Below are 27,439 nucleotides of genomic sequence, written 5' to 3' on the forward strand. Positions count from 1 at the left end.
GTGGGGGCACCAGGGCGTTCGGTCCTGTCTGACCCGTGACCCGCAAGGACCGGGGCGGGCGCCGCTGCCTTCTCATCTGAAGGCAAGGAAACTGAGGCAAGCAGGGAGAAGGGACTTGTCTCACGGCCAGGGCCGGTCTGAGGCCAGGCTTGAGCCACACCCACTGCACCCCGAGCCCCTTGTCCCCAGCGCCATTTCTAGCTCTTTCTCCGGGGGCCTCTGGCCCAGAAATCCTCGGGCTGAGCTCCCAGCCTGGGTCTCCTGGAGGTCCGCCTCAGCCTTGGCCCTCGCTCTCTTTCCTCCGTCTGTTCCTCCTGCCTGCTCTCTTCCTCTCTCCCCCTCCGCTGCCCTCCCTTCCTCTCCCTTTCCCACCCCTCCCCTTCCCCTTTCTTCCTTCCCCCTCCCTTTCCCACTCTTCCCCCTTCCCTTCTTCCCTTCCCCTCCCCCTGCTCTCTCCCTCCTCTTTTTCCTCCCTTTCCCCCCCCTCTCCCTCCCCTCTTCCCCTCCCTTTCCCACCTCTTCCCTTCCCTTCCCCCTCCCCTCTTCTCCCTCCCTTTCCCACCCCTCCCCCTCTCCTCCCTCCTCTCCATCTCTCTATCCCTCTCCTGTTCTCCCCTTGCTTCCTTCCCCTTTCCCCCCATCCCCCGGAAGAGTCTAGAAATGTGTCACAGCCTCCACCTTGGATTGGCCAAGCCCCCCGCTTGTAAATTAAAAGGGACTTTTTTTCCTTCCCTTTTTTTGTGTTGGGGGCCCCCCCCTCTGCCCTGGGGGCCCCAGGCCCGGGGGCTGGGCCCTCCCTCCACCTCCCGGGGCCCAGGGGCAAGGGAAGGGGAGGGGGGCCCACCAGGTGGCGGGCCACAGCAATGGCCTGGGACAAAGGCCAGGTGGGCCCTCCCTGGAGGCGGGCTCCCCCACAGGGCCCCCTGGGCCGAGGGAGACCTCCCTCCCCACCGGCGAGCTGGTCCCCGGAGTCCAATTTCTCTGAAGATCCCTGACTTGCAGAAAGCCGGGGCTGGGCCCCCTGCCCTCTCCTGTCTCGACACCAGGCCCGATGCCCTAACTTCCACCTCCTAGAGGCCCCAGTTGTCCGGGTCTCCCAGCCCTACCCCCTAGCAAATATCCTGCTCCCGCAGCTCCCCAAGAATAGGGACCCAGGCGTCCCCTTCCTGAGGCCTCCCACGGAGCTCCAGGTGTCCGGACCCACAAAGCCCTCCCCCCTTTCCCCTCCCCTTGCCTCAGAAACCAGAGTCTTGTGGCCTCTGCCAGGAGCCGGGAGCCAGCCCCCCCCCCCCCCAGCTGTTATTTCTCGCCCTTTAGAGAACGCCTGGGGAATTCGGAGGGGGTGGGGAGGGGGAGCTGAGTCAGGCGTCTCCGGAGGCCTCCAGCCTCCTTAAAACCCTCCCCGGCCACCCAGCCTGGGCCCCGCTGTCTCAGGAGGGTTCCCGGCCGGCCACAGACTAAGATGCCCGTGCCCAAACCAGGTGGGGACGCCCAAGCTCTTCCCGAAGGGGACATAGGCAGGGGGTCTGCTCCAGCCCGGGGTCAGCAGTCAAGGGTGGGGGGGGTGAGGAGGACCACAGCGGTCTGGGGGAGGGAGATGGCCAAGGGCAAAGAAAGGAAGTCTGGGATTAGGGGAGGTTGGAGACTGAGGAGTGGAAAGGGGCCCCCCAGGCTAGGATGGTGTGGGTTGGGGCTGATGAGTGGAAAGGGCCCCTGAGGCTAGGATGGGGGAGGGCTCCTTGGGCATGGGGGGTGGTAGACTAGAACTAGAGGAAAAAGCCAGATACTGGGGAGGGGGGGCTCCGTGCATAAGAAATGAAGGGAAAAGGAGCCCCGGAGCTAGCATAGGGAGGGAGCCCCTGAGGAGGAGGGGAAGGCCCCATCAGGAACAGGGAGCCCCCTTGCACTGCGCAGGAGAAGGGGTCCGAGCAGTGCTGGCAGAGAGTGCCTGAGTGGGTCCCGAGGGCTGGGTGCTGGGTGCTGAGCTCAGCACAGGGGTGTCCAGTTACCTGACCCCAGATCAAGCTAATTATACCCCAGGCCAGCCCATCCGAAAAAGGTCAAGAGCAGTCGGCCTGGGCTTGGGGGAGGCGAGGAGGAGCAGAGGCTTTATTTAGGGGGATCCTGCTGGCCCTGCCCTCTGTCCCCGGAGGATGGGAGAGGAAGTGAGGGGAAGCAGGTGTCTGGGGGGAGGGGCACGAAAACGCCTGAGCTGCGCAGTCCTGGGTGCCGGGGAAAAGCTGGAGGGAGGGGCTCCGCTCAGCACCACTGGGTCCTTGAGGGCATGAGGTACAGGGGACCAGGACTCCCGGGTTCCCTAAAACCTTGTGACCATGCCCCCTCCCTCCTCCCTACAGCTGCCAAGAAGCCCGCTGCCAAAGCTAAGGATGCCTCCAAAGAGCCTGCCCCTGCCAAGGAGGCCCCTGCCGAGGAGGCTCCAGCTGCACCCTCCAGCGGTGAGGCCCCCCCGGGGCTGGGCCTGCCCTCCAGATGTCTACAGACCTCAGTTCCTTCTGGGCCCCCACGGTTCCCTGAAATTGCCTCTCCTCTCTGTCCTAGACTCCTCAGGCTGCCGCCCCTGTTCCTCATGCTCCTTTTCCCAGACTCCCTCTGACTGGGGGCGGGGGGCTGGCTCCCCCTCTGGTCCCTGAGCCTCTCAGATCTTTATCAGGGAATCCCTGTCTTCTGATCCTCCTTTCTCAGAACCCCCAAATTTTGGGGGATCCCATTCCTCATGTTTCTTCCTATTCCCGAGCCTCCCCCCGCACCTATGGGAACCAAGTTGTTCGAGGTAGTGGGACTCCAGACTCCCTCTCAACTGCAGGGGGACCACGCTGTGATCAGGAAGACTTGGGTTCTGAGCTTCCTGCAGCTGCTTGGCACCGATGGGACTCTGAATGCCTCTCTGGGTCTCGATTTCCCCATCTGTAAAATTAGGGGGTTCATGGCCTTTGAAGGGCTCTGATTCTTTGATGCAGCTTGTCCCCAGCCTCCAGATATCTGAGCTCTGTCCTCCCTTCCTCCCCTTTCCTTGCACCTAATTCTGTGGAGACCCAACAGACTTGGGTGAGTGTGGAGCAAGGACATGAAGAGCCACCTCTTGGATAAAAAGGCCACCGGGTGCCCGCTTCAAGCTGGGGGAGGGGAGTCTGTGCCCCTGACAAAGACCCCCTCAGCTTCTCCATCTCAGAATGCAATGACGGGCCTCGGGTGGCCGGGGAGCCCTGGCGGTCTTTCTAGGAGAGGCCCACTAGACACCACTCACTGTCCTGCCTTCCCACCCTCTGCTTTTGGAATCTCCTCTAGCTGCCACATCCAGGAAGCCCCTCATCTCCCTTTCTCTTCCTCTAACTCCTCCCCCTCTTTTTTCCCCTCCTCTTCTTTCCATTTCCCCTCCCCCAGTCTTTCTCCCTTCCCCTATTCCCCCAGTTTTCTAGTCTCTCCTCATCCCCCTCCTCTGATCCTCCTCTTCTACTCCCCCTCTTTCTCCATTCCTCCATCTCTAGCTGTCTACCACGATGATCTGATACTTAATTGTGTAATAACTTCTGCCCTAATTATTAGCAAACTACTCCATGATCCAAGGATTAAGGCAGGAGGATCCAAGAGGCCAATCCAGGTTCGAAGTCAGGAATGGCTTCCTTACAATTAGAGATAACCAGGGAAGATAGTGAGCTCCCCATCACCAGAGGGTCTTCAGTATGTGTCATGGCTGCCACGCCCATCTGATGCTGGTCTTGCCTTAGAGCTGTAGTCCCCACTCCATCGTAGGCTGACAAAAGCCGCCTGGAGGCTGGACAGGGCAGTTTTTGTCTTTGTAGCCTTTGAGTCACCTTGTAGCGATTTTGTATCCATTTCCACACAGCTAAACTTATGCTTTGTAGCGATTTTGTATCTATTTCTACACAGTTGAATGTGAAGCTGGTGTCCTGGGTTACTTTGTATCGATCCAGAAACATTGTTACTTAATTGTGCAATTACTCTCTGAGCCGGGGCTGGCCTGGTGCTTGTTGGCTGGTGGATGGAAACTGGGGGTCAGAGGAGGCCAGGAGCATTATTCGAGGAAAGGGGGAAATAAGGCTCGGTGAAGGTCGGGCGGTCCACTCTCATTCTGCAGAGGAGGGAACTTAGGCAAGAGTGGATCAAGGATTAGTCCGCTCTCTTCCCCACTACTCCCCCCCCCTCCCCCTTTCTCTACTGAAGAGGAAACAGAGTGTCTAGAGAGACCCAGTCTTATTCAGATTCAAATTCCACGTCCAGGAATTTCCCCAGCGCCTTCCCTCTTAATTAATTCCTACTTGTCGGGGACATATTTGCTATATTTGTTTGCATATTGTCCTCCCCACCCCCAACCTACCAGTCAGCTCTTTGGGGACCTGTTTTTGCCTCCCCGGCCCTTGGCTGACACAGCTGGGCAAGGCGAGGGAGGGGGTGTGGTCCTGAGCCCTCCGCCAGTTCTCAGGAACTGCCTCCAAGTAACCTTGCTCCCCCACCCCCTGCTCTGGGGCCAGCCTGACTCAGACTGAGAGGCCCATTTATAACCCGAACCCTCCTGACCTTCTGGCAGAGGCTCCCCCCGAGGACCAGTCACCCACGGCCGAGGAGCCCACGGGGATTTTCCTGAAGAAACCAGAGACTGTGTCTGTGGAGGCAGGTGAGGAGGCTGAGCTCCCTGGGGAGGCCCCGGGCTTGGATCCCAGAGGGAAACCGAGGGCCTGGAAATCCAGGGGCCGGGACGGCCACGGGGCCAGCTCCCTGTATCCCCGGGGGGAGGGGAGGTCGAGGTCCCTGGGGGAGGGCTGCAGTTTTAGAGATGGGGTCTCTGAGGGGGTCTGGGAGGCAGCGCCCGGATGCGCCGCTCAGGGGGTGAAGACCTTGGACCCCTGAGGGTCTGCTTACCCCCCCTTTCCCGCGGGGCCCAGGGAAGGACGTGGTGATCACCGCCAAGGTGAATGGGAAGGAGCTCCCCGGAAAGCCGGTCATCAAATGGTTCAAAGGGAAGTGGCTGGAACTGGGCAGCAAGAGCGGGGCCCGATTCAGCTTCAAGGAGACCCACGATGCACAGAGCAATGTAAGGCTGGGGGGGAGCTGGGGGCGCTGGGCCGTAGGAATGATGGAGAGCAGGGGGGAGGGGCAGCACAGGGGAAGGGGCTGCAGCAGGGGGAGGGGCAGCAGCAGTGCGGGGGGGGGGGAGGGAGGGGGCAGCAGAAGTGATGGAGATGGGGGGTAGGAGGCCCGTCCAAGGCCAGCTCCCAGCCCTGGCTGCCCCCTGCTTGCCGTGTGGCCTTGGCCACGTGTCTGAGCTGCCTTTCCCCATGGCGCGGGGTTGGCAAACTGGCAACCCCCCAGCCCTGGGCTCCAGAGGAAATAAATCGCTTTCTCTCCCTGGGCTGCTTCCCCCTCCTCAGTGTAAAAATAAAATAAAAAGGGCTTCCCAGGTGTCCCCTGAGGGGGCCTGGGGCCCCCCTCAAACCCCCTGCCTTCCGGGCTGTCCTTGGGGCTTCCTGCCCCGGGCACTCAAAAGCTTTCCCCCTCTGCACCTGTCACTTGGGACTTTGTGGCAGCCTCCCAAGGCCCCCGGGAGTCACCCGGAGACGGGTCCAGGGACCCCCAGCCCCCACCATGCTGGGGTCACCTTTGGCAAAGGGTGCCAGGCCCCCTGCCCCCCGCCCCACGCCCCCGGGGATGGCCTCCCCCCAGTGGGGTGGAACCCCCAGGGGCGCCGGGGGGGGAGGGGGCCCCAGGGATGTTGGGCCCCCCCCCAGGGTACCACTGGTGAAGAGGGGGTGATGGTGGGGACCCGAGGGGACACGCGAGGTCAGGCCAAGGGATGCCTGGAAGCCCAGCCAACACGATGTGGAAGGTGCCGTGTCCTGGGGGTGGGGGGGGGGTGGGGGGGTTGGAAAAGTGGACAAAGGAGGCCCCCACTCACTGCCCTCCCCTCCCCTCCCCAGTCCCCAGCCAAGAAAGCCGAGGCAACATCCTGGAAAGCTTCAAGCGCTCGTGAGTGACGCCCCCCCCATCCCTCCTCCCTCCAGTCCCTCCTGCGCCTCCACTCGCTCTGCCCCGGGGGGCAAGGGCCTGTCAGAGGGGAGGGGATCCCAGAGCCGGGGCCTGCCGGGATACTGAGGCCGCGGACCTGCAGGCTCCAGGCCTGCAATTCCCATCAGGCCCGGCAGGGACGAGGCCCCGGACAAGGCCCTTAATCCCATGTCCTCCTCTGTAAAATGGGTATAATCCAAGCCATTGCCTCCCTCCCTCCGGGGACTTCTGAGGATAAAAGGAGTCCGTTTTCTAAGGACGTTTCTAAGGTCGCCCCTTTGGCAGAGGGAGGGCAAGCTAAGATGCCGGGAGTGGACTTTAGGGGCTTTTTGAAGAGGTGAGCCCCTAGGCCCCTGCCCCCTTTCCTGGGGCCCCAGTCTGCCCGAGTGGGATTGGGTGACCTCCCCCACCTAGGAAGATCTGCCGCCCCTGGGTTTCCCTCCCTCCTCCTCCCTGTTCCTTCCCCTCCCACAAACCAAGCTGCCCTGAGCCTGAGCCTCCCGGCTCCAGGGAGGTGGTGGAAGAGAAGAAGAAGAAGAAGAAGGATGACGATGACCTGGGCCTGCCCCCCAGATCGGGAGCTGCCTGGGGCAAGAAGAGAGAGAGGGACGCCCCAGACGGGATCACCGACCGGGGGATGCCAAGGCCCAAGAAGGCCAAGGTGGAGGTGAAGAAGAGCGCAGGTCAGAGCAGGGGGTGGGGGGGGGGAAGCAGCTGCAGGGGGAGAGCTGGGAGGGGGAAGAGCGTCTGGGGAGGGGGAGAGCTGGGAGGGGGAAGAGCGGCTGGGGAGGGGGAGAGCTGGGAGGGGGAAGAGCGGCTGGGGAGGGGGAGAGCTAGGAGGGGGAAGAGCGGCTGGGGAGGGGGAAGAGCGGCTGGGGAGGGGGAAGAGTGGCTGGGGAGGGGGAGAACTGCGAGGGGGAAACAGCTGGAAGGGAAGCTACTGGGAAGCACAAGCGGGGCAGGCTGGTCCCTGACCTTCTCCCCCTGAGCCCCTCCTTGGCCCAACAGCGTTCACAAAGAAGCTGGACCCGGCTTACCAGGTGGACAAGGGGAACAAGATCAAGCTGGTGGTGGAGATCAGTGACCCCGATCTGCCCCTCAAGTGGTACAAGAATGGCCAGGAGATCAAGCCCAGCAGCAAGTGGGTATAGGGGGCACGGTGGGGGTCCCCGCTTGGGAGGGCCCCGACCATGGGGAAGGGCAGAGTTGACAGAGGGCTGACAGCAGAGGACCTAGCAGGACCTCTCACCTGGGAGGTGGGGAGGGGTCCCCCCACCAGGGGGTGGGGCTCTTGTCCCATGAGATGGCCTTTGGGCTTCAGGGGCGGGACTTTGTACTCTGGAGGCGGGGCCGGGACTTTGGGCTCTGGGGGCGGAGCCTGGCCTAGGGGCGGGGCTTTGTACTCTGGAGGCGGGGTCGTGCCCATGGGCGGGACTTTGTGCTCTGGAGGCGGGGCCTGGGCCCGCGCGGGCGGGGCTCGGCACACAGGGCCGGCCCTCAGCCTCCTGACGGCGGGACCAGGTACGTGTTTGAGAACGTGGGCAAGAAGAGGATCCTCACCATCAACAAGTGCACGCTGGCCGACGACGCCGCGTACGAAGTGGCCGTCAAGGATGAGAAGTGCTTCACGGAGCTCTTCGTCAAAGGTGGGGGCCTGCGGCAGGCTGGGGGGGGGGCTGAGGGGCTCCGGGAGCCGCCCCCCACCTCCCCCCACTGACTGTCCCTCCAGAGCCCCCCGTCCTCATTATCACCCCCCTGGAGGACCAGCAGGTGTTTGTGGGCGACCGCGTGGAGATGATGGTGGAAGTGTCGGAGGAGGGAGCCCAGCTCATGTGGCAAGTGTCGCCGGCCCTGGCCCCGGCCCCTGACCGCTCGGCCCCTGCCCTGCCCCCATGGGATCCCCCCACTTTATCCCCTCCGTCCTGCGGGGCCCGACAGCCTCCCCGGGAGCCCCGGCCCGTGCCCTGCGCCTGAGCCCCCCGCCTCCTCCCAGGATGAAGGACGACGTGGAGATGACCCGGGAGGACTCCTACAAGGCCCGCTACCGCTTCAAGAAAGACGGCAAGAAGCACCTGCTGATCTTCACCGAGGTCACCCAAGAGGACAGGGGCCGCTACAAGGTCATGACCAATGGTGGCCAGTGTGAGGCGGAGCTTATCGTGGAGGGTAAGGGGGCCTCTGCCAGGGCCGGGCTGGGCCACTGGGTGGCCAGAGAGTGAGGGGCCACCGTCAAGGGGTCCTCAAAAGGGTTCGCTGGGGTTTGGAAGACCTCTCTAGTCAGCCGAGTTAGCCTTGACCATTTATGAAGCGCCCACTGCATACGGGACTATGTGCTCACTACTCATAGGCCGGTAGGATTGTTTTAGGCCATGCACATTTATGAAGCACCTGCTGTGTATAGGGCCCTGGGCTGGCTTGTGAGGGAGTCAGACTTTCCCTTATCAGATCTCTGCTCCCAAGAAGTGTGTCCTTTAGTAGCAGCCTTCCACTCAGTTCAGGAAGCATTTATTAAGCACCCAAGGTATGCGGATCGCAGTGCCGCTGGAGCCGGGGCCCTCTGGGGCTCCAGGAGCTCGAGCCCGACGCCCTCCCTCCCTGCAGAGAAGCAGCTGGAGGTCCTCCAGGACATCGCGGACCTGACGGTCAAGGCTGCGGACCAGGCCGTGTTCAAGTGTGAGGTTTCTGACGAGAAGGTGACGGGCAAGTGGTACAAGAACGGCGTGGAAGTGCGGCCCAGCAAGAGGATCACCATCAGCCACACGGGCCGGTGAGGGGCGGGGCCGGGGGCGGGCCGATCGGCCGGGGCGGGTGCCTGGCACACCGGGACTCCGCGCTCTCCTCTGGGACTTCCGAGGCGCGGCCGGGCAGGGGGGGCTTCCCGAGGGGCAGCAGGGGCAGAAACAGAAATGTACAGATTGTGGCCTGTGGGGCGGGGCGGGGCGGGGCGGGGCCCAGCCTTGTACCCAGAGCCCCCGACTCACCTGGCTCCCCGCCCACTCCGGGCAGATCCCCCGCCCTCCACCCCCCTCCCCGCTGTCCCAGGGCCGGGTAACTTGCAAATCTCTTCATTTGCCTAAACCCGTGGAATAATTCCCTCCCTCCCTCCCTCCTTCCCCCCCCCCCCCATGTAAGGGAGCCGGAACCTGTGGTCAGCAGCGTGGTCTGTCCTGCGGTCCGTCTGACCCCAGGCTCAGCGTGGAGGGGGAGGGGGGGCCGCGGAGGAAGCCCTCCCCCGCCTCTCCGCTGGGTCCGCCCCTCCCCCTCCCCAGCCTCTCCCCTGGGGCCTCCCCCTCCCCCTCCCGAGCCTCAGTCCCTTTACATGTCATATGGGACGGGACACTTCCAGCCCGATTCCTGGGATCCACGATCCCACGTCCCCCCTCCAGGATCCACAAGCTGGTCATCGATGACGTGCGGCCCGAGGACGAGGGGGATTACACGTTTGTGCCCGATGGCTTTGCCCTGACCTTGTCGGCCAAGCTCAACTTCCTGGGTGAGACTGACCCCCCCCCACCCCGCCCCCTTCCCTCAGTCCTTGTCCCGCTCTGTTGCCGAGCCTCAGTTTCTTGTTCTGTCAAGTGGAAGGGGGATGGACTGGGATGGAATTCCCCGATTTAGAGTCTGTTGCCTGGTGTACAGCAGGGACTTAATAAATGCTCGTTAGAAAGGAGTGAGAAAGGGCTGCCCACAGCGCCGTGAAAACTTTTAAATAGGGTTGGGGGGGACTGCCCTGCCAAAAGTTGGAGCAGAGGGGAGCAGCAGGAGCCATGGACAGCGCCCTCCCCCCAGAAGCCTGCGGCACCCGGGCACGGGTGCGAGTCATGGTGGCAGCCCTCCCGTGCACCCGGCTGCCGGAGACTCCTGAGGACGGGGGGTGCATTTCTGGGGGCCCCCAGACTGCTGGGACGAGGCACTGAGTCCTGCGGGGGTGCGCTCTGGGCTTTCCTCACTGTGGCCCCCCAGGGAGAGTGATGGGATTTGGGAATTGAAGAGCGGCACTGGGAGGTGGGACAGAGACTCTGGGATGACAGGCTCCTGGCCAGGGATGGAGCCCCCCAAGCAGGCAAGTCAGCAAGCGCTGAGTGAACACCTACTGTGTGCCGGCACTCTGCCGAGTGCCAGGGACCCCGGGAACATATTGGCCGAGGCTTTAAATTGGAAAGGGGCAAGATAGAACCCCCAGCGGCTCCCCGGGGGCCTGGGCACATTCCCCAATGTGTTTTGTTAACTTTTCAATGCAGGCGATTTCCTCTGTGATCGTGTCTATAATTACTTATTTAATGGGGTTCCCAGAAGAGGGAGGGTGACTGGCAGCTGGGGGGTCCCCACCCTGCCCACTTGATAGCTTCATGGGGGAGGTGACAAACGATCGGCCGAGTCTCGTTTTTCCGGAGACCGGGCGCCTGCCCCGGCCCTTCATGGCTTCCTGAGAAGCCGGGCGGAGGCCCCGGGCTGACGTCTGGGTGTCCCAGAGCTCCAGGAGGCCCCGGTTCCCCATCTTCTCCCTGTCCGGCTTCTGCCCTCATTCTCCACACTGGGAGGCCCCCAGAGAAAGCCCTGTTTCTAATAGCTTCCTCTCCTCTCTCTCCCAGAGATCAAGATCGATTACGTGCCCAAACAAGGTTAGTCGTGCTGATGAGGGGGAAGTGGGCCCCAGAAGGGAGGAGCCCACCGGTCAGAGGCCTGGGGTTCCCATGATGGGGGGCTGGGAGTCTGCTCTGCCTCCAGGGGGAGCAGTGACAGCGGCTCCTGAGGGGGCTCGGGCCCCCTCCCCCGGCCTCAGGGAGGCTGCCTTGGGCTTCTTGGGTGTGGTGGACCTAACTGTCTCCCTCCCCCAGAGCCCCCCAAGATCCACTTGGACTGCTCGGGGAAGATGTCGGAAAACATCATCGTGGTGGTGGCCGGCAACAAGCTGCGGCTGGACGTGGCCATCACTGGGGAGCCCCCTCCCACAGTCACCTGGCTGAAGGAGGACCAGGTGGGGGCCGCTCCCTCCCTGCTCCGCCTCACTTGCTCTGGAAGGGGGTGCCAAGAGCTTTGCTCACCTTGGGCCTCTTTATTTAAAAAAAGGAGGGGAGGAGGGAAGAGTGGGGGCAGATCCTGGGACCAGGGTGGACGATTGCAGGCAGGTCCCCTGCGGGGGAGCCCAGCGGGACCGAGGACAGTGGGGGCGGCTGCACTCAGAGCGAGGCTCCCTGGCCCCCGCGGTCCCCTGCAGGCTCCCCATCCCCTCCCCCAGGTGTTCTCCGACACCGAGGGTCGCGTGCACCTGGAGCAGAGGCCGGACAACAGCAGCTTTGTGATCGAGGGGGCCGAGCGGGCCGACGAGGCCCGCTACACCATCAAGGTCACCAACCCCGTGGGCGAGGACACGGCCTCCATCTTCATCAAGGTCGTGGGTGAGTGGCCCGGGGCGGGGCTGGAGAGGGGGGCTTTGGGCTCCCTAGGACTGACCCTCTTCCCCTCCCCCAGACGTGCCGGACCCTCCCGAGGCTGTGCGGATCACGTCAGTGGGGGAGGACTGGGCCATCTTGGTCTGGGAGCCCCCCAAGTATGATGGCGGCCAAGCTGTGACCGGTGAGTTACCTGGGACTCCCTCCTTGGGGCTCAAGCGCAAACCCTGGCCCAGCTCCCTGGTCCCGTCCAATGTCCTGGTGACCCCCGGGCTGACTTCTGCTCCTTCTGTGGCCCCCACTCCTGGGGGGCGGCTCCCCTGCCCGGCCCTCAGGGCCCGACTTCTGCTCCCCCTGTGGCCCCCACTCCTGGGGGAGGCGATCCCCCACCCAGTCCTTGGGCCCCCTCTCCCTCTGTGGCCCCCACTCCGCACCCCCCACCCAGCCCTGTGTCTCTGCTCTGCGACTTTGGCCGCAGGCTACCTCATTGAGAGGAAGAAGAAGGGCTCCCAGCGCTGGATGAAGCTCAACTTTGAGGTCTTCACGGAGACGACGTATGAGTCGACCAAGATGATCGAGGGCGTGCTCTATGAGATGCGCGTCTTCGCCGTCAACGCCATCGGCGTCTCTCAGCCCAGCGTGAACAGCAAGCCCTTCATGCCCATTGGTAAGGGGCCGGCCCGACCTCAGTCTCCCTGTTTGCACTTGGGGAGCCCCTCCCCGGTGACCCCCTTCTCCGCTCCCCACAGCCCCCACCAGCGAGCCGCTGCACCTGATGGTGGAGGACGTCACCGACACCACGACCACCCTCAAGTGGCGCCCCCCGGACAGGATCGGGGCCGGCGGTATCGATGGCTACATCGTGGAGTACTGCTTGGAGGGCTGTGAGTGACCCCGCCCCGGGCTCAGCCGCCACCCCCTGGGGTCCGGCCGGGGCCTGAAACCCGCCTCTCTCCCCCCGCAGCCGAAGACTGGGTGGCCGCCAACACGGAGCCCGTGGAGCGCTGCGGCTTCACGGTCAAGGGCTTGCCCACGGGGGCCAGGATCTTCTTCCGCGTGGTCGGGGTCAACATCGCCGGCCGCAGTGAGCCGGCTACCCTTGTCCAGCCCGTCACCATTCGGGAGATTGTGCGTGAGTGAGCCCTGACCTCTCCCTGACAGAGAGCAGCCACGCCGAGGCCCGGGGTCAAGTAGGGGATCCAGAGGGGTCATTCAGAGATGGGATCCAGAGGTAGGATCTAGAGAGGTCATCCAGAGGTGGGATCCAGAGGAGTCATCCAAGAGGTGGGATCCAGAGGAGTCATCCAAGAGGTGGGATCCAAGAAGTGGATCCAAGTAGGATCCAAGGGGGTCATCCAGAGGTGGTTCCAGAGGGTCATCCAGAGTGGGATCCAGAGGTCATCCAAAGTGGGATCCAAAGGTGGGATCCAGAGGTAGGATCCAGGGTAGGATCCAAGGGTCATCCAGGAGGTGTTCCAGAGGACATCCAGAGGTGGGATCCAGAGGGGTCATCCAAGTGGGTTCCAGAGGGGTCATCCAGATGTGGGACCCAGAGGAGACATCCAAGAGGTGGGCTCCAGAAGGGTGGGATTCAGAGGGGTCATCCAGAGGGGGAATCCACAAGGGGGATCAAGAGAGGTCATCCAAGAGGTGGGATCCAGAGGGGGGATCCAGAGGGGTCATCCAGAGATGGGATCCAGAGGTGGGATCCTGAAAGGTCATCTCGAGGTGGGATCCAGAGGAGTCATCCAAGAGGTGGGATCCAAGAGGTGGGATCCAGAGGTAGGATCCAGAGGGGTCATCCAGAGGTGGGTTCCAGAGGGGACATCCAGAGGTGGGATCCAGAGGGGTCATCCAAGAGGTGGGTTCCAGAGGGGTCATCCAGATGTGGGACCCAGAGGAGACATCCAAGAGGTGGGCTCCAGAAGGGTGGATTCCAGAGGGTCATCAGGAGGGGAACCACAAGGGGGATCAAGAGAGGTCATCCAAGAGGTGGGATCCAGAGGGGATCCAGAGGGTCATCCAAGATGGATCCAGAGGTGGACCCAGAGGGTCATCCGAGGGATCCAGAGGAGTCATCCAAGAGGTGGATCCAAGAGGTGGATCCAAGTAGGATCCAGAGTCATCCAGGGTGGGTTCCAGAGGACATCCAGAGGTGGATCCAGAGGGTCAAAGAGGGTTCCAGAGGGTCATCCAGATGTGGACCAGAGGAGACATCCAAGAGGTGGGCTCCAGAAGGGTGGGATTCAGAGGGGTCATCCAGAGGGGGAATCCACAAGGGGGGATCCAGAGGGGATCCAGAGGGGTCATCCAGAGATGGGATCCAGAGGTGGGATCTAGAGAGGTCATCTCGAGGTGGGATCCAGAGGAGTCATCCAAGAGGTGGGATCCAGAGGAGTCATCCCAAGAGGTGGGATCCAAGAGGTGGGATCCAGAGGGGTCATGCAGAGGGGTCATCCAGAAGGGGGATCCACAAGGGAGGATCCTGAGGAGTCATCCAAGAGGTGGGCTCCAGAAGGGTAGGATTCAGAGGGGTCATCCAGAGGGGGCATCCACAAGGGGGATCGAGAGGTCATCCAAGAGGTGGGATCCAGAGGGGGTATCCAAGAGCTGGGATCCAGAGATCCAGAGGTGGGAGCCTGAGGAATGAAATCCAGAGGTGCCAGAGGTAGGATCCAGAGGGTCCATGCAGCCCCTCAGGGTTCCTCGACTGGTCTCCTTGAAGAGGGGACCCTCATCCTCACTAAGTCTGGTCTTGCCTACTTTGGTCTAAGACCACTATCCCCTGGTCATTCCAGGATGACGGCGGTTGCCTCTGGATGACCTGACTTCTCATAGTAGCCCCCGGACGACCGCTGACTTTTTGTGGTTGCTTCTCAGCAGACATGACTGAGCAGCCAGTTTGATCTCCCACTGATAATGGCCACCATGAGCCAAAGCCAACCTCCTGAGCCTCCACTGACCTCAGCCGAGAGTCCCCACCTTCCGTGAGTGAGCCCCCCTTCTTTGGACTCTGAACTCTGACCCCCTTCCCACCCCTCTTCTCTCGCCTCCAGAACAGCCCAAGATCCGGCTCCCGAGGCACCTCCGGCAAACATATATTCGCAGGGTGGGCGAACCGATCAACCTGGTCATTCCTTTCCAGGTAGGATGCTCTGGGGCTGGGGGGGGGAGGGGGGGGCGGCAGAAGCCAGAGCGTCCCCTCACCTCTCCCTTCGTCCCCAGGGGAAGCCACGGCCCCAGGTCACCTGGACAAAGGATGGGGCGCCCCTGGACACGTCCCGTGTCAACATCCGGACCAGTGACTTCGATACTGTGTTCTTCGTGCGCCAGGCAGCTCGTACAGACTCTGGGGAGTACAAACTTAGTGTGCAGATAGAGAACATGGAAGACACGGCCATTATCCGGATCCGAGTTGTGGGTGCGAGACACGAGGAGGGGCCGGGGAGGGAGGAGCCGAGCTGGGGAGGAGGCCGGAGGAAGGAGGGCTCATAATGGGGGGAGGGATGAGCTAGCTCAGTGTGGAGGGCAGGAGGTGAGAATGAGAGGAAGGGGCGGGAAGGTGGAAGAACCCCAGAGTGGGGGAAGAGAGGCTTTGAGGAGGGGGAGGTGTGGGGGTTCCTAAGGCCGGGCCGGCAGAGAACGTGATGGTGGGAGGTGGGGACCAAAGGGGGTGGAGCCGCCCAAGGAAAGCCACGGGCACCCCCATCCAGAAGGCCAAAGGAAACCAGGGGGGGGCCCGGGCCGGGGGCTGGACCTGAGGTGGGAGGCTGGCCGGAGCCCTCCCTCTCCTGGCCACGCCCCAGCCCCCCATCCTTGCCACTGCCCAGCCCCTCCCATCTCCTGGCCCCTCCCTCTCTTGGCCATTTCCTAGCCCCTCCCCGTCCTGGCCACTCCCCAGCCCCTCCCTCTCCCGGCCACGCCCCAGCCCCCCCTTCTTGCCACACCCCAGCCCCCTCCCCAATCCTCCCGCCTCCCCCCAGGAGTGGTTCACAGTTTACGAGCACAGCCGGCCCACCAAGTGCACCGTCGCCGACCTCATCATCGGGAACGAATACTACTTCCGCGTGTACAGCGAGAACATCTGCGGGCTCAGTGACTCCCCGGGGGTGTCCAAGAACACGGCCAAGATCCTCAAAACAGGTGCCGCGCCCTGGGCCAGCCCGCGGGGCTCCGAGGGCGGGGAGGGCCTGTGAGGGTCTCCGAGGGGTGGGGGGGGCGTGAGGGTCCCCGAGGGCTCACCCCACTTCCCCCCTCCTCAGGGGGAGCTCCTGGCTGGAGGTGCCGTCGCCCATAGAGCCCAGAGAGGGGGCTCCCTAGGGGCCTGTGGCCCCGCGGGTGATGAGCTTCCCTAGGGGGTCTCTCCCCCCCCCCCCCAGCTTTCTGGTCCAGTGCTACTTGTCCCTCCCGTGTACCAGGGGGGCCTGGGAGCAGATGGAGCCTTTATTCGGCCTTTACAGCTGGGGGGCTTTGGGGGGCTTGGGGGCTGGGGGGGAGCAGTCCCCTTCCAGCTGTCTCTCAGCCCAGCCTGGCCGGGCGTGGGGGAGGGGGGCAGGAAGGGCCAGGGGCTGACCCACTGTCCCATCCTCCCTAGGGATCACCTTGAAGCCTCTGGAGTTTCAGGAGCACGACTTCCGCTCGGCCCCCAAGTTCTTGACCCCGCTGCTGGATCGGGTGGTGGTGGCGGGGTACACGGCTGCCCTCTACTGTGCTGTGCGGGGGTACCCAAAGGTGGGCCCAGGCCCCCGGACCGGGGAGGAGCTGGAGCGGGGGAGGGGAGGGTTCCGCCCAAGGAGTCCGGGAGCCAGGACTCCAGGCTTGCTGAGCTACTTACTGCCAGGGCCCAGTCCCCCACCCCTGCTCGGGGCCTCAGTTTCCCCCATTTGCGAGGGGGGGCACGAGCTTCCAGGCCACGGCCAGCTCCCGCTCCAGCGGTCCGTGGCCGCGCTCTCTCTCGCTGCAGCCGAAGGTGGTCTGGATGAAGAACAAAATGGAGATTCATGAAGACCCCAAGTTCATCATGACCAACCAGCAGGGCATCCTGACCCTCAGCATCCGGCGGCCAAGCCCCTTCGACGGGGGCACCTACTCCTGCCGGGCCGTCAACGAGCTGGGCGAGGCTCTGGCCGAGTGCAAGCTGGAGGTCCGAGGTGAGGCGGGGACGGGGCCCGGAGGCGGGGGGTCTGCGCTCCAATCCCAGCCCTGACACCAGCAGTGCCTTTAGCCCCTCTAGACCTGTCCCGTCCTCCTAAGGGGGGCAGCCGAGCCAGATGACACCTTGGAGGCCTTCCCTCCTCTTTGAAAGGCAGCTGGGGGGCACCATGGGGCCTGCAGCACTTAAGTGAGCCCGGGCACGGCACTTAACCACGGCCCACCTCAGTTTCCTCATCTGTAAAAGGGAGATGAGTAGCATCCATGGCCTGCATCAGAGATGGTCTCTGCTTGACTGCTTGAGCAGAGCACGGGCCACAGGCGGCACCTACGCTGACACTCCATCAGGGCCTGAGGCGGCATGAACCATCCCCGGCTGGGAGCCTGGGGGCTTGCCACAAGCCGTCGAGACTTGGGGGCATCTGGACTGAGGCAGCTGTCCCTCTCTGCATTGACTAAATGAGCCAAAGGTCTCGCTGACCTCAGACAGACGGGAGGGCTACTCAGCGAATCCACGGTCCTGACGGCACAGAACTATCCCGCCAGATGAGGGATGCCCCACACTGGGGCTGAGGGGACTGCCATTCCTTTGTATAAATGAGGAAACAGACCCAGGAGGACATCTGAAAATGGAGGTCGCTCATGCTCACAAGCTTCATGCTTCCCACCTCCAGATGCAGATGCTAAATCTGGGGCTGAGGGACCTGGCCATTCCTCTCGTTCTGGGACTCGGTTTCAACATCTGGAAAATGAAGACCATGTTATCTCTGACTTCCTCCTCTCATGCGACACCATCCCTTCTCTAATTTATTATCAGACATGAGACTTGAACGATGCTTGTTCCTGTTGTCAGTGTTTGCTTATGTGAACGGATGGATGAAAGAATGAATGGAGGGAGGGAGGGAGGGAGGAAAAAGGGAAGAAGGAGGGAAAGAGGAGGGGGAAAGGATGGGAGGAAGGAAGGAAGGAAAGGAAGAGGAAGAAAAGGGAGGGAAGGAAGGAGGGAGGGAAGGAAAGAAAAAGGAAAGGAGGGAGAAAGAAATGAGGAGGGAAAGGAAAGAGAAAAGGGAGGAGGGAAAGGATGAGAGGACAGAAGGAAGACAGGAAGGAAAGGGGGAAAGGAAAAAGGAAAGGAAGAAGAGAGGGTGGAAGGAAGAGGGGAGGGAGAGAGGAAGGAAGAAGGAAGTGAGGAAGAAAAGGAGGGAGGAAGGAAAGGGAAGGGAAGAGAGAAGGGAGGGAAGGAAGAAAGGTGGCAGGAAGGAGGAAAGAAAGGAAGAAAATTTTCAAAGGAAGGAAGAAGTGAGGAAGGAAAGGATGGAAGGAGGAAAGGAAGACGGGAAGGAAAGGAGGGAGGGAGGAAAGAAAGGTGAGGAGGGGGGAAGTAAAGGAGGAAAGAATGTGAGGGAGAAAGGGGGAAGGAAGGAAAAAGAAAAGGGAGGAATAGAGAAGAGAGGGAGAGAGGAAAGAGAAGGGAGGGAGGAAGAAAAGAAGAAAGGGGGAAGGAAGGGAAGAGAGAAGAGGAAGAGGAGAAGGAAGGGAAGAGAGAAGAGGGGGAGGGAAGAGAGAAGGGAGAGGGAGAAAGGAGGGAGGGAGAAGAAAAGGAGGAGGGAGGGATGGAGGAAGGAGGATCCGGTGACTTCCAGGCCGGCGCTGCCGCCTCTCACCCAGCCCCCGGGGTGGGCCGGGCTCAGGGCCCCTCAGACCCCTCCTCCCCCAGGACGGGCGCCCCCACTCTGAAGGTTCAGCCCTTCGTTCTGACGTTCGGCGTCTTTATTAATTTGTTATCCGGTTGGTCCCTGACCGGGGAAGGTTCCTCTCTGACCCTTCCGTGTCCCGGGGGGGGGGGTGTGCGCGTCCCCGGGCCGCTGGGGGGGAGGGGAAGACAAGATTGGCGTCTCCGGAGGTCGGGGAGCACTGGGGTGAAGGGCTCCGCGTGGGGGGCGGCAGTAACAGGCAGCGGCGTCTCACATCTGGGGTGTCTGCAGGATTGGGGGAGGGGGGCTCCTGGCCTTCACTAGGAAACAGAAGGAAGAGGGGGTGAGGCTGGGCGGGGGGGCGGGGCCGGGAGCGCTCGGGTGCCCCGCTGCCCAGGCCAGGCTCACCCTCTGGTCCGGCGGCACGGCCCCTCCTCCTCCGGGGGGCCGGGGGCCTGGGTGAAGGGCACCCTGGTGCCCGAGTGAAAGCGCAGGCGGTAGAGCAGCCGGACCCAGCGGCCGAACTCCTGGTCTTCCGAGGCCGGAGCCCTCAGCTGCAGGTAGAAGGTGCGGCCCGACCGGAGCTTCACCTTCAGCTGCTGCCGTTTCTCATCGTGGATGAACAGCTCCACAAACTGCAGGGGATCAGCCTGCCCCCGCCCCCACCCCCGGGATGGGATCAGGAAGGGGGCGGCTGGAGGGCGGGGCCTCGCTCTGGAGAGGGGTTGGCCCAGGAGGGCGGGGCCCGCCCTGGAGGACCACCGGCCCAGGAGGGCGGGGCCTGGCTCAGGAGGGTGGGGCTGGACCAGAATGGGAGGTGGCCCAGGAGGGCGGGGCCTGGCTCAGGAGGGTGGGGCCTGGCTCTGGAGGGGGGCCGGCCCAGGTGGGCCCACCTTGGTCTCGGGTCTGGCTCTGCGGGGTAACCTTGGGGAATCGTGGAAAATAAGAATCTGCTTGGGAGCCAGGGGCCACCAGCAGGATCTAGGAAGATGTCGGAGGTAGGAGTCAGCCAGCCGTGGGGGAGTCACACCCTCTCGGCCTCAGTTTCCCCATCTGTAAAATGACAGAGCTGGGTAGGTAGACTCCAAGGACCCCCTAATTCTAGATGAATGCTCCCTCCCCGACCTCGCTGAACAAGACTGCGGGCCCTGCTCCTGAGGAGGAGGAGAAGAGGGGGACTCCTCCAACACCACCTCCAGCCCTGGCCAGAGCAGCCCTTCTCCCGGCAACCTCTCCTTCCCTGCCACAAGCAGTCTTTTCCAATTCCCTTCCGTGTCCCCCCAAGTCCTCCAGGGCTTTTGTTGTGTCCCACTCTCCATGAGCCCATTTGGGATTTTCTTGGCAAATCCTGGAGCAGTTTGTCATTTCCTTCTCCAGCTCATTTGACAGATGAATAAACTGAGGCGCACGGGGAGAAGTGACTTGCCTAGGGTCCTTTGGACACTAAGCTTCTGAGGCTGCATTTGAACTCGGGGAGATGACTCCCAACCCAGAGGTGTGAGCACTATGGCGCCTCGAGCAGCCGGCTCAGCCCCCTAAGCCTGAGGAGCAGTCAATGCGAAGCTATTGGCCCCGGGGAAGGCACACAAGGATAGGGCTTAAATACTAGGCAACCCTGCTCAGCGGGGGGCCTCCGGCTTGAGGGTCGACTTCAAAGCTCTGACCACCTGGCAGGGCATCTTACAGATGGGGAGACTGAGGCTGAGAGGCACAGGGCCGATTCAGACCTGGGGTGAGCTCTTCCCGTCCTGACTCTGGGTCCCAGGAGAGGAGGGCTGGGGCTATACAAGGAACTGATTTGGGGGGTCCTCACTCAAACAGCTGTAGGCCCCCCTTGTCCGGGGCCGGCCCGGCCAGCAGCAGTATGTCGGGCAGCTCCAGGGCCGGGCTGGTGGCGGCCACGCCCATGGTCACCTTGTTGGCCACCTCTCCGAACCGAGTCACCTGCGACAGGAGCTGACGTCACTTCACGGCAGGAGGCCCTGGCTCAGCGCGTGGGCAGCCGGAGATTCCGTGTCTCCGGTGGGGGGGGATAGGGGGGAGAGGGTGTGGGTCACCCCCGGGGGGAAGGGCTGCCGCTGGACTCGCACCTGGACGAAGTTGCTCTCAAATATGGGGAAGTCGCAAAGCTGGTCGAACTCCCCGTTGGACAGGTAGCGCTGGAGGCGGCCGGGCCTGGGGGAAGTGGACTGCAGGGGCCTCGGCCTCGGGACGACCTTCGCCCCTGAGGAGGGACCGGAGTAAGCAACAGCCTCCCTCCCCCGCCCTGTCCTCCCCCCCCCCCCCGGGGATCCCTGCTCCATCTCCAGCCCCCGCCCTCACCTGGCCCTGGGGGGGGGCCCGGCTCCATCTCCAGCCCCGCCCTCACCTGGCCCTGGGGGGGGGGGCCCTGCTCCATCTCCAGCCCCGCCCTCACCTGGCCCTGGGGCCCTGCCCATCTCCAGCCCCCGCCCTCACCTGCCCTCGGGGCCTCGGCTCCATCTCCAGCCCCCCGCCTCACCTGGCCCTGGGCTGCTCCATCTCCAGCCCCGCCTCACCTGGCTCCTGGGGCCTCTGCTCCATCTCCAGCCTCTGCCCTCACCTGGCCCTGGGGCCTCTGCCCATCTCCAGCCCCGCCCTCATCTGGCCCTGGGGCCCTGCCATCTCCAGCCCTGCCTCACCTGGCCCTGGGGCCTCTGCTCCATCTCCAGCCCCGCCCTCACCTGGCCCTGGGGGGGGGGCCCTGCTCCATCTCCAGCCCCGCCCTCACCTGGCCCTGGGGGGGGGGCCCCTGCTCCATCTCCAGCCCCGCCCTCACCTGCCCCTCGGGGGCCGCCCGGTTCCGGCCGTCGGCCCGGCATCATACCCGCTCCCTTTGGTCCTCGCGGGCCTCGGGGAGTGGGGGTCGTTTCTGGGCCGGGGCTCTGGGGGTGGCCGGGAACTACCGAGAGGAGGCGGTGGAGGGTTTGCTCCTCTCACGCTCAGAAGTTCGGCCCCCTCCCGTCACTTGGCACTTCGCCCAAATGCTACCATGTTGCTATGGGGACGAGGGCGGGGCCCCAGATTCTGTGATATCACGGGGAGTCGTTGCGCACGCGCAGAAAGCGGGGTCGAGAACGCCGGGAGGCCGGAAAGCCTGGACTCGGGTACTCCCGAGTGGGAATCACTGCGCACGCGTACCACGAAGAACCGGATGAAGGTTGTAGGGAAGGACCGGCTTCAGGCGCAAGAGTGGTGTGACGTCACGGAGAGGGAGGAGCTAGAGGGAGGGGGCCTCGGGGTCCAAACGCAGGTGCCGGACGGAGCCCGCAGAGCGGCGCAGGCGCAGAGGCTTCGTCCGTCCTCTCCCAGAGTGCCCCGCGCGTGATCACGTGAACGCGGGCGAGCGGCGATGGCTGCCCCCTGGCTCCTGCTCCTGCTGCTGGCGGCGCCGGCCGCGGTCCAGGGGAGCGGCTGTCGGGCCGGCGCTCGGGGGGTCAGTCCCGCGGGGCCGGGGGATGGGGCCGTGGGCGGCTTGCGGCATGCAAATGAGGGGGGCCGGGCTCTGGGGGCCTGCTGGCATGCAAATGAGGGGGGCCGGGCTCCGGGGGCACAGCGATATGCCAACGAGGCGGGCGCTGGCGCCCCCCATCCCTGCCCGCTCTAAGCGCCTGCGGGAGGCCCCGGGGGAAGGGGCGGCCCTTCCAGGAGCCGGAAGCTGGGCCTTCGGTGGGCCTGGGACCCCCGCGCCCGGCCGCCGGTTGGGGGTGACCCGGAGCCGCGCTGTCTCCCCCCTCAGGCTGCTGCCGAAGGCTGCGGACCCGCGGCGCTGCTGCTGGAGCACTCCTTTGAGACCGGTGAGGGGGCGGGGGGCGGGGGGGTCCCCAGGTCCTGCTGTAGCCGTTGGGAGGAGCGGGGCCGGGCCGAGCCGCGCCCTGGCGCGGGGGCAGAGCCGTTGCCGAGCGGCCGCCGCGGGAGGAGTCCCCGGCTTCTGGCGCAGCTGCTGTGGGCCCGGGGCGGTCTGGGCCCGGAGCCTCCGCACCTCCCCCAGCAGATCCCGCCCGCCTCGATCTGCAGGAGTTGCCTGGGGTCGGGATCGGACGGATGGGGGGGCCCCCAGTCCAGGCTGCCGTTTGATCGGCGGGAGTTGCCTGGGCCCGTTTAGAGAGGGGGCCCCCTGCTGGGGAGGGGGGAGGGCGGCTCTCCCGGCCGGGCCTGTGGTGCTGTCCCCGCCCCCGAGACGAGGGGCTTGGGCCCCTCAGCCTGGGGGGGGTCTCTGAGCCCCGCCCCCTCGGCCCCCAGATGACAGCGTCCACTTCCGGAAGCGGGGCTCCCTGACGTGGAACGTGCAGGATGGGACGGTCAGCCTGACCCAGCGGCAGCTGACGGAGGACGAGCGGGGCCGGCTGCGGGTGAGCGCCCGGAGGAGGGGGGCGGGCTCGGGGCGGGCTCGGGGCGGGCCGGACGGGCTAAGCGGTCTCCCCGCTGTCTCCCCAGGACGTGGCAGCTCTGAACGGCCTGTACCGGGTCAGGGTCCCCCGGAAGCCCGGGACCACCGAGGGCCCGGCCACCGCCGGCCACGTCTCCTCCTTCGTCCCCGCGGTGAGTCCCCCGGGAAGCCCCTGTCTTTGCCGGGGTCGTGGGTGGTCGCCTCCAGTTCCCTGTTTGGGGGGGCCGAGACCCTGCCTCAGAAGCATTTCCCCCCGCCCCAGGGGGGCCCCCCCATACCCCCCTGGCCCGGGAACGCCCCCCCCTCCCTGGGGCCCCTCCCGGGCGCCCCAGGGCCCCAGGGGTTTCCGTTGCAGGGGCTCCGGGGGGTGGAGGGCGGGACCTCTCAAAAGGCCGCTGGCCCCGCCCCCGGGGGGCGTGGCCCCCCCCGGGGGGAGGTGGGTTTGGGGCCTGCCTGGTTAACCCGGAAGGGGGCCCCCGGAAGGGCGTCCTGCCTTTCCCACCCCCGGGTCCCAGCTCCCCCCCTCCCCCGGGGGCCCCTTCTTGGCCTTGGGGAAAAGGGCCCGGGCCCCCCCGGGCCCTTCTTTCCCCTACCCACCCGGGGGGGAAGGGGCCCGCCCGCCCCACCCCCGCCCCTCCTTCATCCCTCCCCTTTTCCACCCTTTGGGCCGGGGCCAGGACCTGGCCAGCCCCCCTCTCCTTGGCCCCCAGGGCCCCTTCCTGCCCGGAGATTTGCCCCGCCCCCGAGCCCCCAGGCAGAAGCCCCCCCTTCCCCTTTAAAACGTATGCCCGGGGCGGGGTGGGGGGCCCCACCAGACCTCCCCCCTTGGTCCCTGGCCCCTCCCACCTCTCAGGGGGCTAAGGGCCCCCAGGGGGCCGGACCCGGCCCCTTTACCATTCCCCCTTTCTGGGGGTTTCCCGGGGCCAACCCCACCCAGCCCCAGGTTGCAGCAGCGGGTCCCGCAGCCCTTGCCCTCCCCCAGACCCTCAGGGGGGACCCTCCTCTCCTGGGTTCTCCCCGCCTCTGCCTCCCCCTCCCCCCTTAGTCTGGGACCTCAGCCTGCTCTCTCAGCTTTGCCCCCGCCAGACCCCGCCTCCTCGGCTGCGGTTCTCCCCCCCCCCCCGGGGGTCTTGTCTTGGATCTGCCGGCAGGATGGAGGTCGGCTCCCCCTGCTTGGTGTGTCGGAAGGCCTGGGGCCTCAGCACTAAGGGGGGGGGGGGAAGAACTGGGGAGGATCCCTGGGGAGAGCGCCCGCCTCCTGGGGAGGGGGCGGTCCGGGAGGCAGACCAGACAGATCCAGGCCCCCGGGCTGCCCTGACCCTGCTCCCCATCTCCCTTCTCAGTGGCACCTCATCCTGGGGGCGCCCTTTCCTCAAGCCCGCCGGGCCCGCACCATCGCTGAGGCTTGGTGAGGCCCGTGCCCCTTCCCCTCCCTCGGCCCCGCCTCCCTCCGAGAACGTGGGGACCCTGGGCCCCTTCCCCACTGCTCCCCTGCTCCCCCACACGCGGGTCCCCCTCCTCCCGGGGCTGGGGGGCAGGAGAGGGAGTGGCGCCAAGTCTCACCGATGTCTCTCTCTCTCTCTGTCCCTCCTCCTTCCCGCCTTCCCTCTGTGTCTCTCTTGTCTCTCTCCCTCCCTTCCCCCTTCCCTTCCTCCCTCCCTCTGCCTTTCTCCCCCTCCCATCTCCTCCCCTTCCTTTCTCTCTTTCCTTCCTTCTTCTTCCCTCCTCTTTCCCCCTTCTCCTTTTTTCTTTCTCCCTCTCTTCCCCTCTCCTTCCTTCCTATTCCCCCCTCCTCCTCTCCCTTCCTCCCTTTTCTCTCTCCCTCTCTCCTTTCCTTCCCCCTCCCTTCCTCTATCTCCTTCCCTCCACGGGCGGGCTCTGGGGTCCCTCTGGGCTTGCTGTCTGTGTCCGGCTCCCGCACCCCCTTCCCTGCCTTCGTTTCCCTCCGGGCCTCCCCCCTCCCCTCCCTCCTGCCCCGGTCTCTCCACAGTGGATGTACATCGTCCCCATTGTCCTGTTCCTCATGATGTCTGGAGCTCCGGATGCTGGTGGCCAGGGAGGGGGTGGTGGGGGCGGGGGCGGGGGCAGTGGGAGATAAGGGCTGACCTGTCACTAAATAAAGTTCCCATTGGACCCTGCTCTTGTCTGCAGCTTTTGGCCCTGGCGGCCCCCCTCCCGGGGCCCCAGCGCTGTGTGACCTGCCTTGGGGCTTCAGTGAACTCTTCCACTGAGGGAGTCAGGCTGGAGGAGGCAGGAGGGTCTGAGACCCGAGTCACATGAGGGCGGGGGCTGCCATGGTCTAGACTGCCTGTAGTCAGGAGAAGGGGCCAGGGGGCAGCTGCTGTGGCAAGAGACTCAAGGGGGCCTCTAGGCAAGGGGAGCCTCAGTGGTCGCCAGTGTAGGCCTCAGGCCTTGGGCAAGCGGGTGTAAAGCACCCACTGTGTGCAGCGCGCTGCCCTCAAGGACTGGTCATCCAGGTCTTGAGGAGCCCCGACTTCTGAGGACATAGGGGTGATGAGGGCCCCCCTTTGACAGAGCTGGGGCGCCTTAGCCTGCTTGGGCTAGAGGAGGTGGGGGATTGGGTCCCCGAGGGTGGCGGGGGACCCTCATGGGCACTGGCAAATTCTGGGACCCAGGTTGGGGAGGGGACACCCTGGAGACCCGCCAGGACAGCATCAGCGAGCTGGGAGCCCGCTGGGCGGACAGAAAACGGTTTCCACAATTTCTGTTGGCAAAGTTCAAAATGTACCAGGAGCATTTATTTGTTCACTTGGTAACTTAGTCTGAGAATAACGGAACTGGGGGGAGCGGAAGCTTCATCGGGTTCAGAGTCGGTGCTCGCCGCTGTCCGGCTGTCGGCAGATGCTCCTGCTGGGCTGCGCCACGTGGCTCCACGGGCGCGATCTCGAGAAAGGAAGACGCTCTCCCTGAGCGAGTCTGGGCCCCACGCCGGGTAACTCGCCATCCGGGGCGGCGACTCCCCCACAGCAGCCTGCTTACGGCTGAGCCGGGGGTGGGCCCTCCGGGTGAGGGCTCAGTGCCAAGAGGCACCGCCCCGAGGGTCTCCCATGGCCCCAGAGCTCTGCAGACCGGCTCCCTGAGGAGCACCAAGGCTTTGTGAAGGCCCGGAGCCGCTTGTCCTCATGGCTTTAGAATGCACACGTTCTGCGCCGGACAGAAGCAGGAGGGGGACCCGCCTTGGGCCCGGCCATCAGAACGGAGAAAGCCTCCGCCGATGGTCCGGGCTCAGGGTGGCGAGCGCCCCACCCCCTGCTTTGTGGTCCACAGAGTCCAGCCCAATGTGGGCACTGAGGGGGAGCCCTAGCGAGCAGGAGGCGCTGGGCCAGTAGGGCCTGGGGGAACTGGCAGCAGCTGTAGTGGGGACGGCGTCATCCAAGTCTGCCCCAGCAAGGTGGTCAGCCAGGGACATTCCCCTTCCCTGGTGCAGGGACAGGGGCGAGGGGCCGAGAATATTGGGCTTCTGGGGACAATGTCAGCCTCCACCTTACAGGACTTCCCACAGAAGGGGGGTTCAGGGGAGGATGGTCTGGATCTGGTGGCTCGCACCCCAGCTCTGAGCCGGCCGCTTTGGGGGTTTCCCATCAAGGGCTTGTGGGTGTCTAAGAGCTGGGGCGCAGTTTCAGGTTTTACCAGGAGGTGGAGCTGGATGGCCCGAAAGTCCCCTTGGGGATGGAAGCTGGTGCCCTCTGGGTCAGTGTGGGGAGACTGGGGGAGGGGCTTCCTGCAGTGGCTGGGGCAAAGACAGCCTAAGGGCGATCACTGGTAATACTTATCCCGTCCCCATGCTCCTTGTATGGAGCACTCATGATCATGGGTAATCAGGCCAGGGCAGCGCCAGGCTGGCCAGAGAAGCCTCCGGCTCAGTTTGTGCCCTGCGGCTGGCGTCCTTTCCAGAGCTTCTTCATGCCTCCTCTGGGACCACGGCCGATGGTCTCACGGCTCCTAGTCCTCAAGTCTCTCAAGTGGGCACTGTTACTGTCAGCTGCTCTTCAGCGGGTACTCTCGTCATTGTAAGCTGCGCTTGGGCGGGCACTCTTTCCCAGGGGGTCCGAGGAGCAGGCCAGCCTAAGGAAGGGGCGGTGGGGGCATCTGTGTCCTGGAGGCTGCTGTGGAATCCCAGATGGTTTTTGTCCTTCTGAAGAAGAAATGGCCTTTAGCCCCAGAATAGACAATCTGGGGGGAGGGGATTCTTTATCTACAAGGGGCTGGGTGGGGGGGAGGCCTTATGGAATGGTCTCTGAACTGGAAAGGATTCTGAGGTCCAGCCTTCCAGGCCATGCAGGAGCCTAGGGAAATGGGCAGCTCGGTACCTATTTAGGTGGCCCAGACAGGTCCAGGGGAGAAGGCTGTGGGTGCTTGAAAGGTAAGGGAGGGGGAGTCAGGGAGGGTCCACCAGGTAGCCCTTCCCCCCAGCAGGTACTTAGGAATCACCCTTCCTGAGGTTGGGGCTCTGGGAGGTGTCTTCTTTGTCCTCATCCTCACTGATTAATGACTTTGTCCAGGGTCCAAGGCAGGTGTCCCATAAAAGGGAGAAGGCAAGAAAGGTCAGAAGGGCTTCCCCTTTCCGGTCCAACCCTCCCAAGGCCAGTTTTTCAGTCCACCCAGGCCCCCTGGGGAGGGAGAAGAAAAGGGGAGGAAAGAGTTTAGAGAAAGAAGGCCCGGGGAAGAGTGCAGGGAGAGGGGTGTGAGCAGTAGGGGACGGGGGGGAAAAGAAAAAGGAGGGGGGAAGG

At 64.2% G+C, this 27,439-nt stretch overlaps 3 protein-coding genes and 1 long non-coding RNA gene across 4 annotated transcripts; 2 read left to right on the forward strand and 2 right to left on the reverse strand.

Annotated features, from left to right (window-relative positions):
• The first annotated feature begins 1,349 nt into the window (after nucleotides 1-1,349).
• On the forward strand, nucleotides 1,350-17,045 carry MYBPC2 (myosin binding protein C2). Its single transcript, XM_031961833.1, has 27 exons — nucleotides 1,350-1,481; nucleotides 2,358-2,456; nucleotides 4,568-4,654; nucleotides 4,923-5,071; nucleotides 5,565-5,699; nucleotides 5,766-5,863; nucleotides 6,523-6,725; nucleotides 7,051-7,183; nucleotides 7,564-7,688; nucleotides 7,772-7,877; nucleotides 8,036-8,208; nucleotides 8,644-8,809; nucleotides 9,429-9,535; nucleotides 10,635-10,664; nucleotides 10,881-11,020; nucleotides 11,282-11,441; nucleotides 11,515-11,619; nucleotides 11,914-12,102; nucleotides 12,185-12,319; nucleotides 12,400-12,567; nucleotides 14,492-14,580; nucleotides 14,661-14,858; nucleotides 15,059-15,151; nucleotides 15,242-15,578; nucleotides 16,030-16,166; nucleotides 16,399-16,585; nucleotides 16,894-17,045. Exons 1-27 carry the CDS (start codon nucleotides 1,463-1,465, stop codon nucleotides 17,043-17,045), a joined length of 3,720 nt encoding a protein of 1,239 aa, XP_031817693.1. The 5' UTR covers nucleotides 1,350-1,462.
• A 1,130-nt stretch (nucleotides 17,046-18,175) lies between these two features.
• On the reverse strand, nucleotides 18,176-21,157 carry FAM71E1 (family with sequence similarity 71 member E1). Its single transcript, XM_031964107.1, has 6 exons — nucleotides 21,078-21,157; nucleotides 20,371-20,504; nucleotides 20,100-20,224; nucleotides 19,528-19,534; nucleotides 18,689-18,930; nucleotides 18,176-18,600 (listed from the first exon to the last, which is right to left on the reverse strand). The coding sequence occupies exons 1-6, from the start codon at nucleotides 21,121-21,123 to the stop codon at nucleotides 18,360-18,362; spliced, it is 795 nt and encodes a 264-aa protein (XP_031819967.1). The 5' UTR covers nucleotides 21,124-21,157; the 3' UTR covers nucleotides 18,176-18,359.
• Nucleotides 21,158-21,546: 389 nt separating this feature from the next.
• EMC10 (ER membrane protein complex subunit 10) lies at nucleotides 21,547-24,826 on the forward strand. The gene is made up of 6 exons (XM_031961834.1): nucleotides 21,547-21,734; nucleotides 22,038-22,095; nucleotides 22,541-22,650; nucleotides 22,736-22,931; nucleotides 23,399-23,631; nucleotides 24,679-24,826. Exons 1-6 carry the CDS (start codon nucleotides 21,651-21,653, stop codon nucleotides 24,784-24,786), a joined length of 789 nt encoding a protein of 262 aa, XP_031817694.1. The 5' UTR covers nucleotides 21,547-21,650; the 3' UTR covers nucleotides 24,787-24,826.
• Nucleotides 24,827-25,415: 589 nt separating this feature from the next.
• On the reverse strand, nucleotides 25,416-27,231 carry LOC116423069. Its single transcript, XR_004233551.1, has 2 exons — nucleotides 27,141-27,231; nucleotides 25,416-26,844 (listed from the first exon to the last, which is right to left on the reverse strand). It is a non-coding gene; the product is annotated as an uncharacterized LOC116423069 (long non-coding RNA).
• Between the last annotated feature and the right edge of the window lie 208 nt (nucleotides 27,232-27,439).

The sequence above is a fragment of the Sarcophilus harrisii genome, chromosome 3, assembly GCF_902635505.1.
Source record: "Sarcophilus harrisii chromosome 3, mSarHar1.11, whole genome shotgun sequence".
In the NCBI taxonomy this organism is placed as follows: Eukaryota; Metazoa; Chordata; class Mammalia; order Dasyuromorphia; family Dasyuridae; genus Sarcophilus; species Sarcophilus harrisii.

What these genes read in the sequence shown, in the direction of transcription:
- MYBPC2 (XM_031961833.1), top strand. An exon ending in GGCGGAGCTTATCGTGGAGG is followed by an intron (nt 8,209 to 8,643) that starts GTAAGGGGGCCT and finishes CCCTCCCTGCAG; the next exon opens with AGAAGCAGCTGGAGGTCCTC. An exon ending in GGCCAAGATCCTCAAAACAG is followed by an intron (nt 15,579 to 16,029) that starts GTGCCGCGCCCT and finishes CATCCTCCCTAG; the next exon opens with GGATCACCTTGAAGCCTCTG.
- FAM71E1 (XM_031964107.1), bottom strand. Translation starts at nt 21,123, where the DNA reads ATGATGCCGGGCCGACGGCCGGAACCGGGCGGCCCCCGAGGGGCAG. An exon ending in GGGCGGCCCCCGAGGGGCAG is followed by an intron (nt 20,505 to 21,077) that starts GTGAGGGCGGGG and finishes GTCCCTCCTCAG; the next exon opens with GGGCGAAGGTCGTCCCGAGG. An exon ending in TTGAGAGCAACTTCGTCCAG is followed by an intron (nt 20,225 to 20,370) that starts GTGCGAGTCCAG and finishes CTCCTGTCGCAG; the next exon opens with GTGACTCGGTTCGGAGAGGT.
- EMC10 (XM_031961834.1), top strand. Translation starts at nt 21,651, where the DNA reads ATGGCTGCCCCCTGGCTCCTGCTCCTGCTGCTGGCGGCGCCGGCCGCG. An exon ending in GCCGAGACCCTGCCTCAGAA is followed by an intron (nt 22,932 to 23,398) that starts GCATTTCCCCCC and finishes CTTGGCCCCCAG; the next exon opens with GGCCCCTTCCTGCCCGGAGA. An exon ending in CCAACCCCACCCAGCCCCAG is followed by an intron (nt 23,632 to 24,678) that starts GTTGCAGCAGCG and finishes GTCTCTCCACAG; the next exon opens with TGGATGTACATCGTCCCCAT.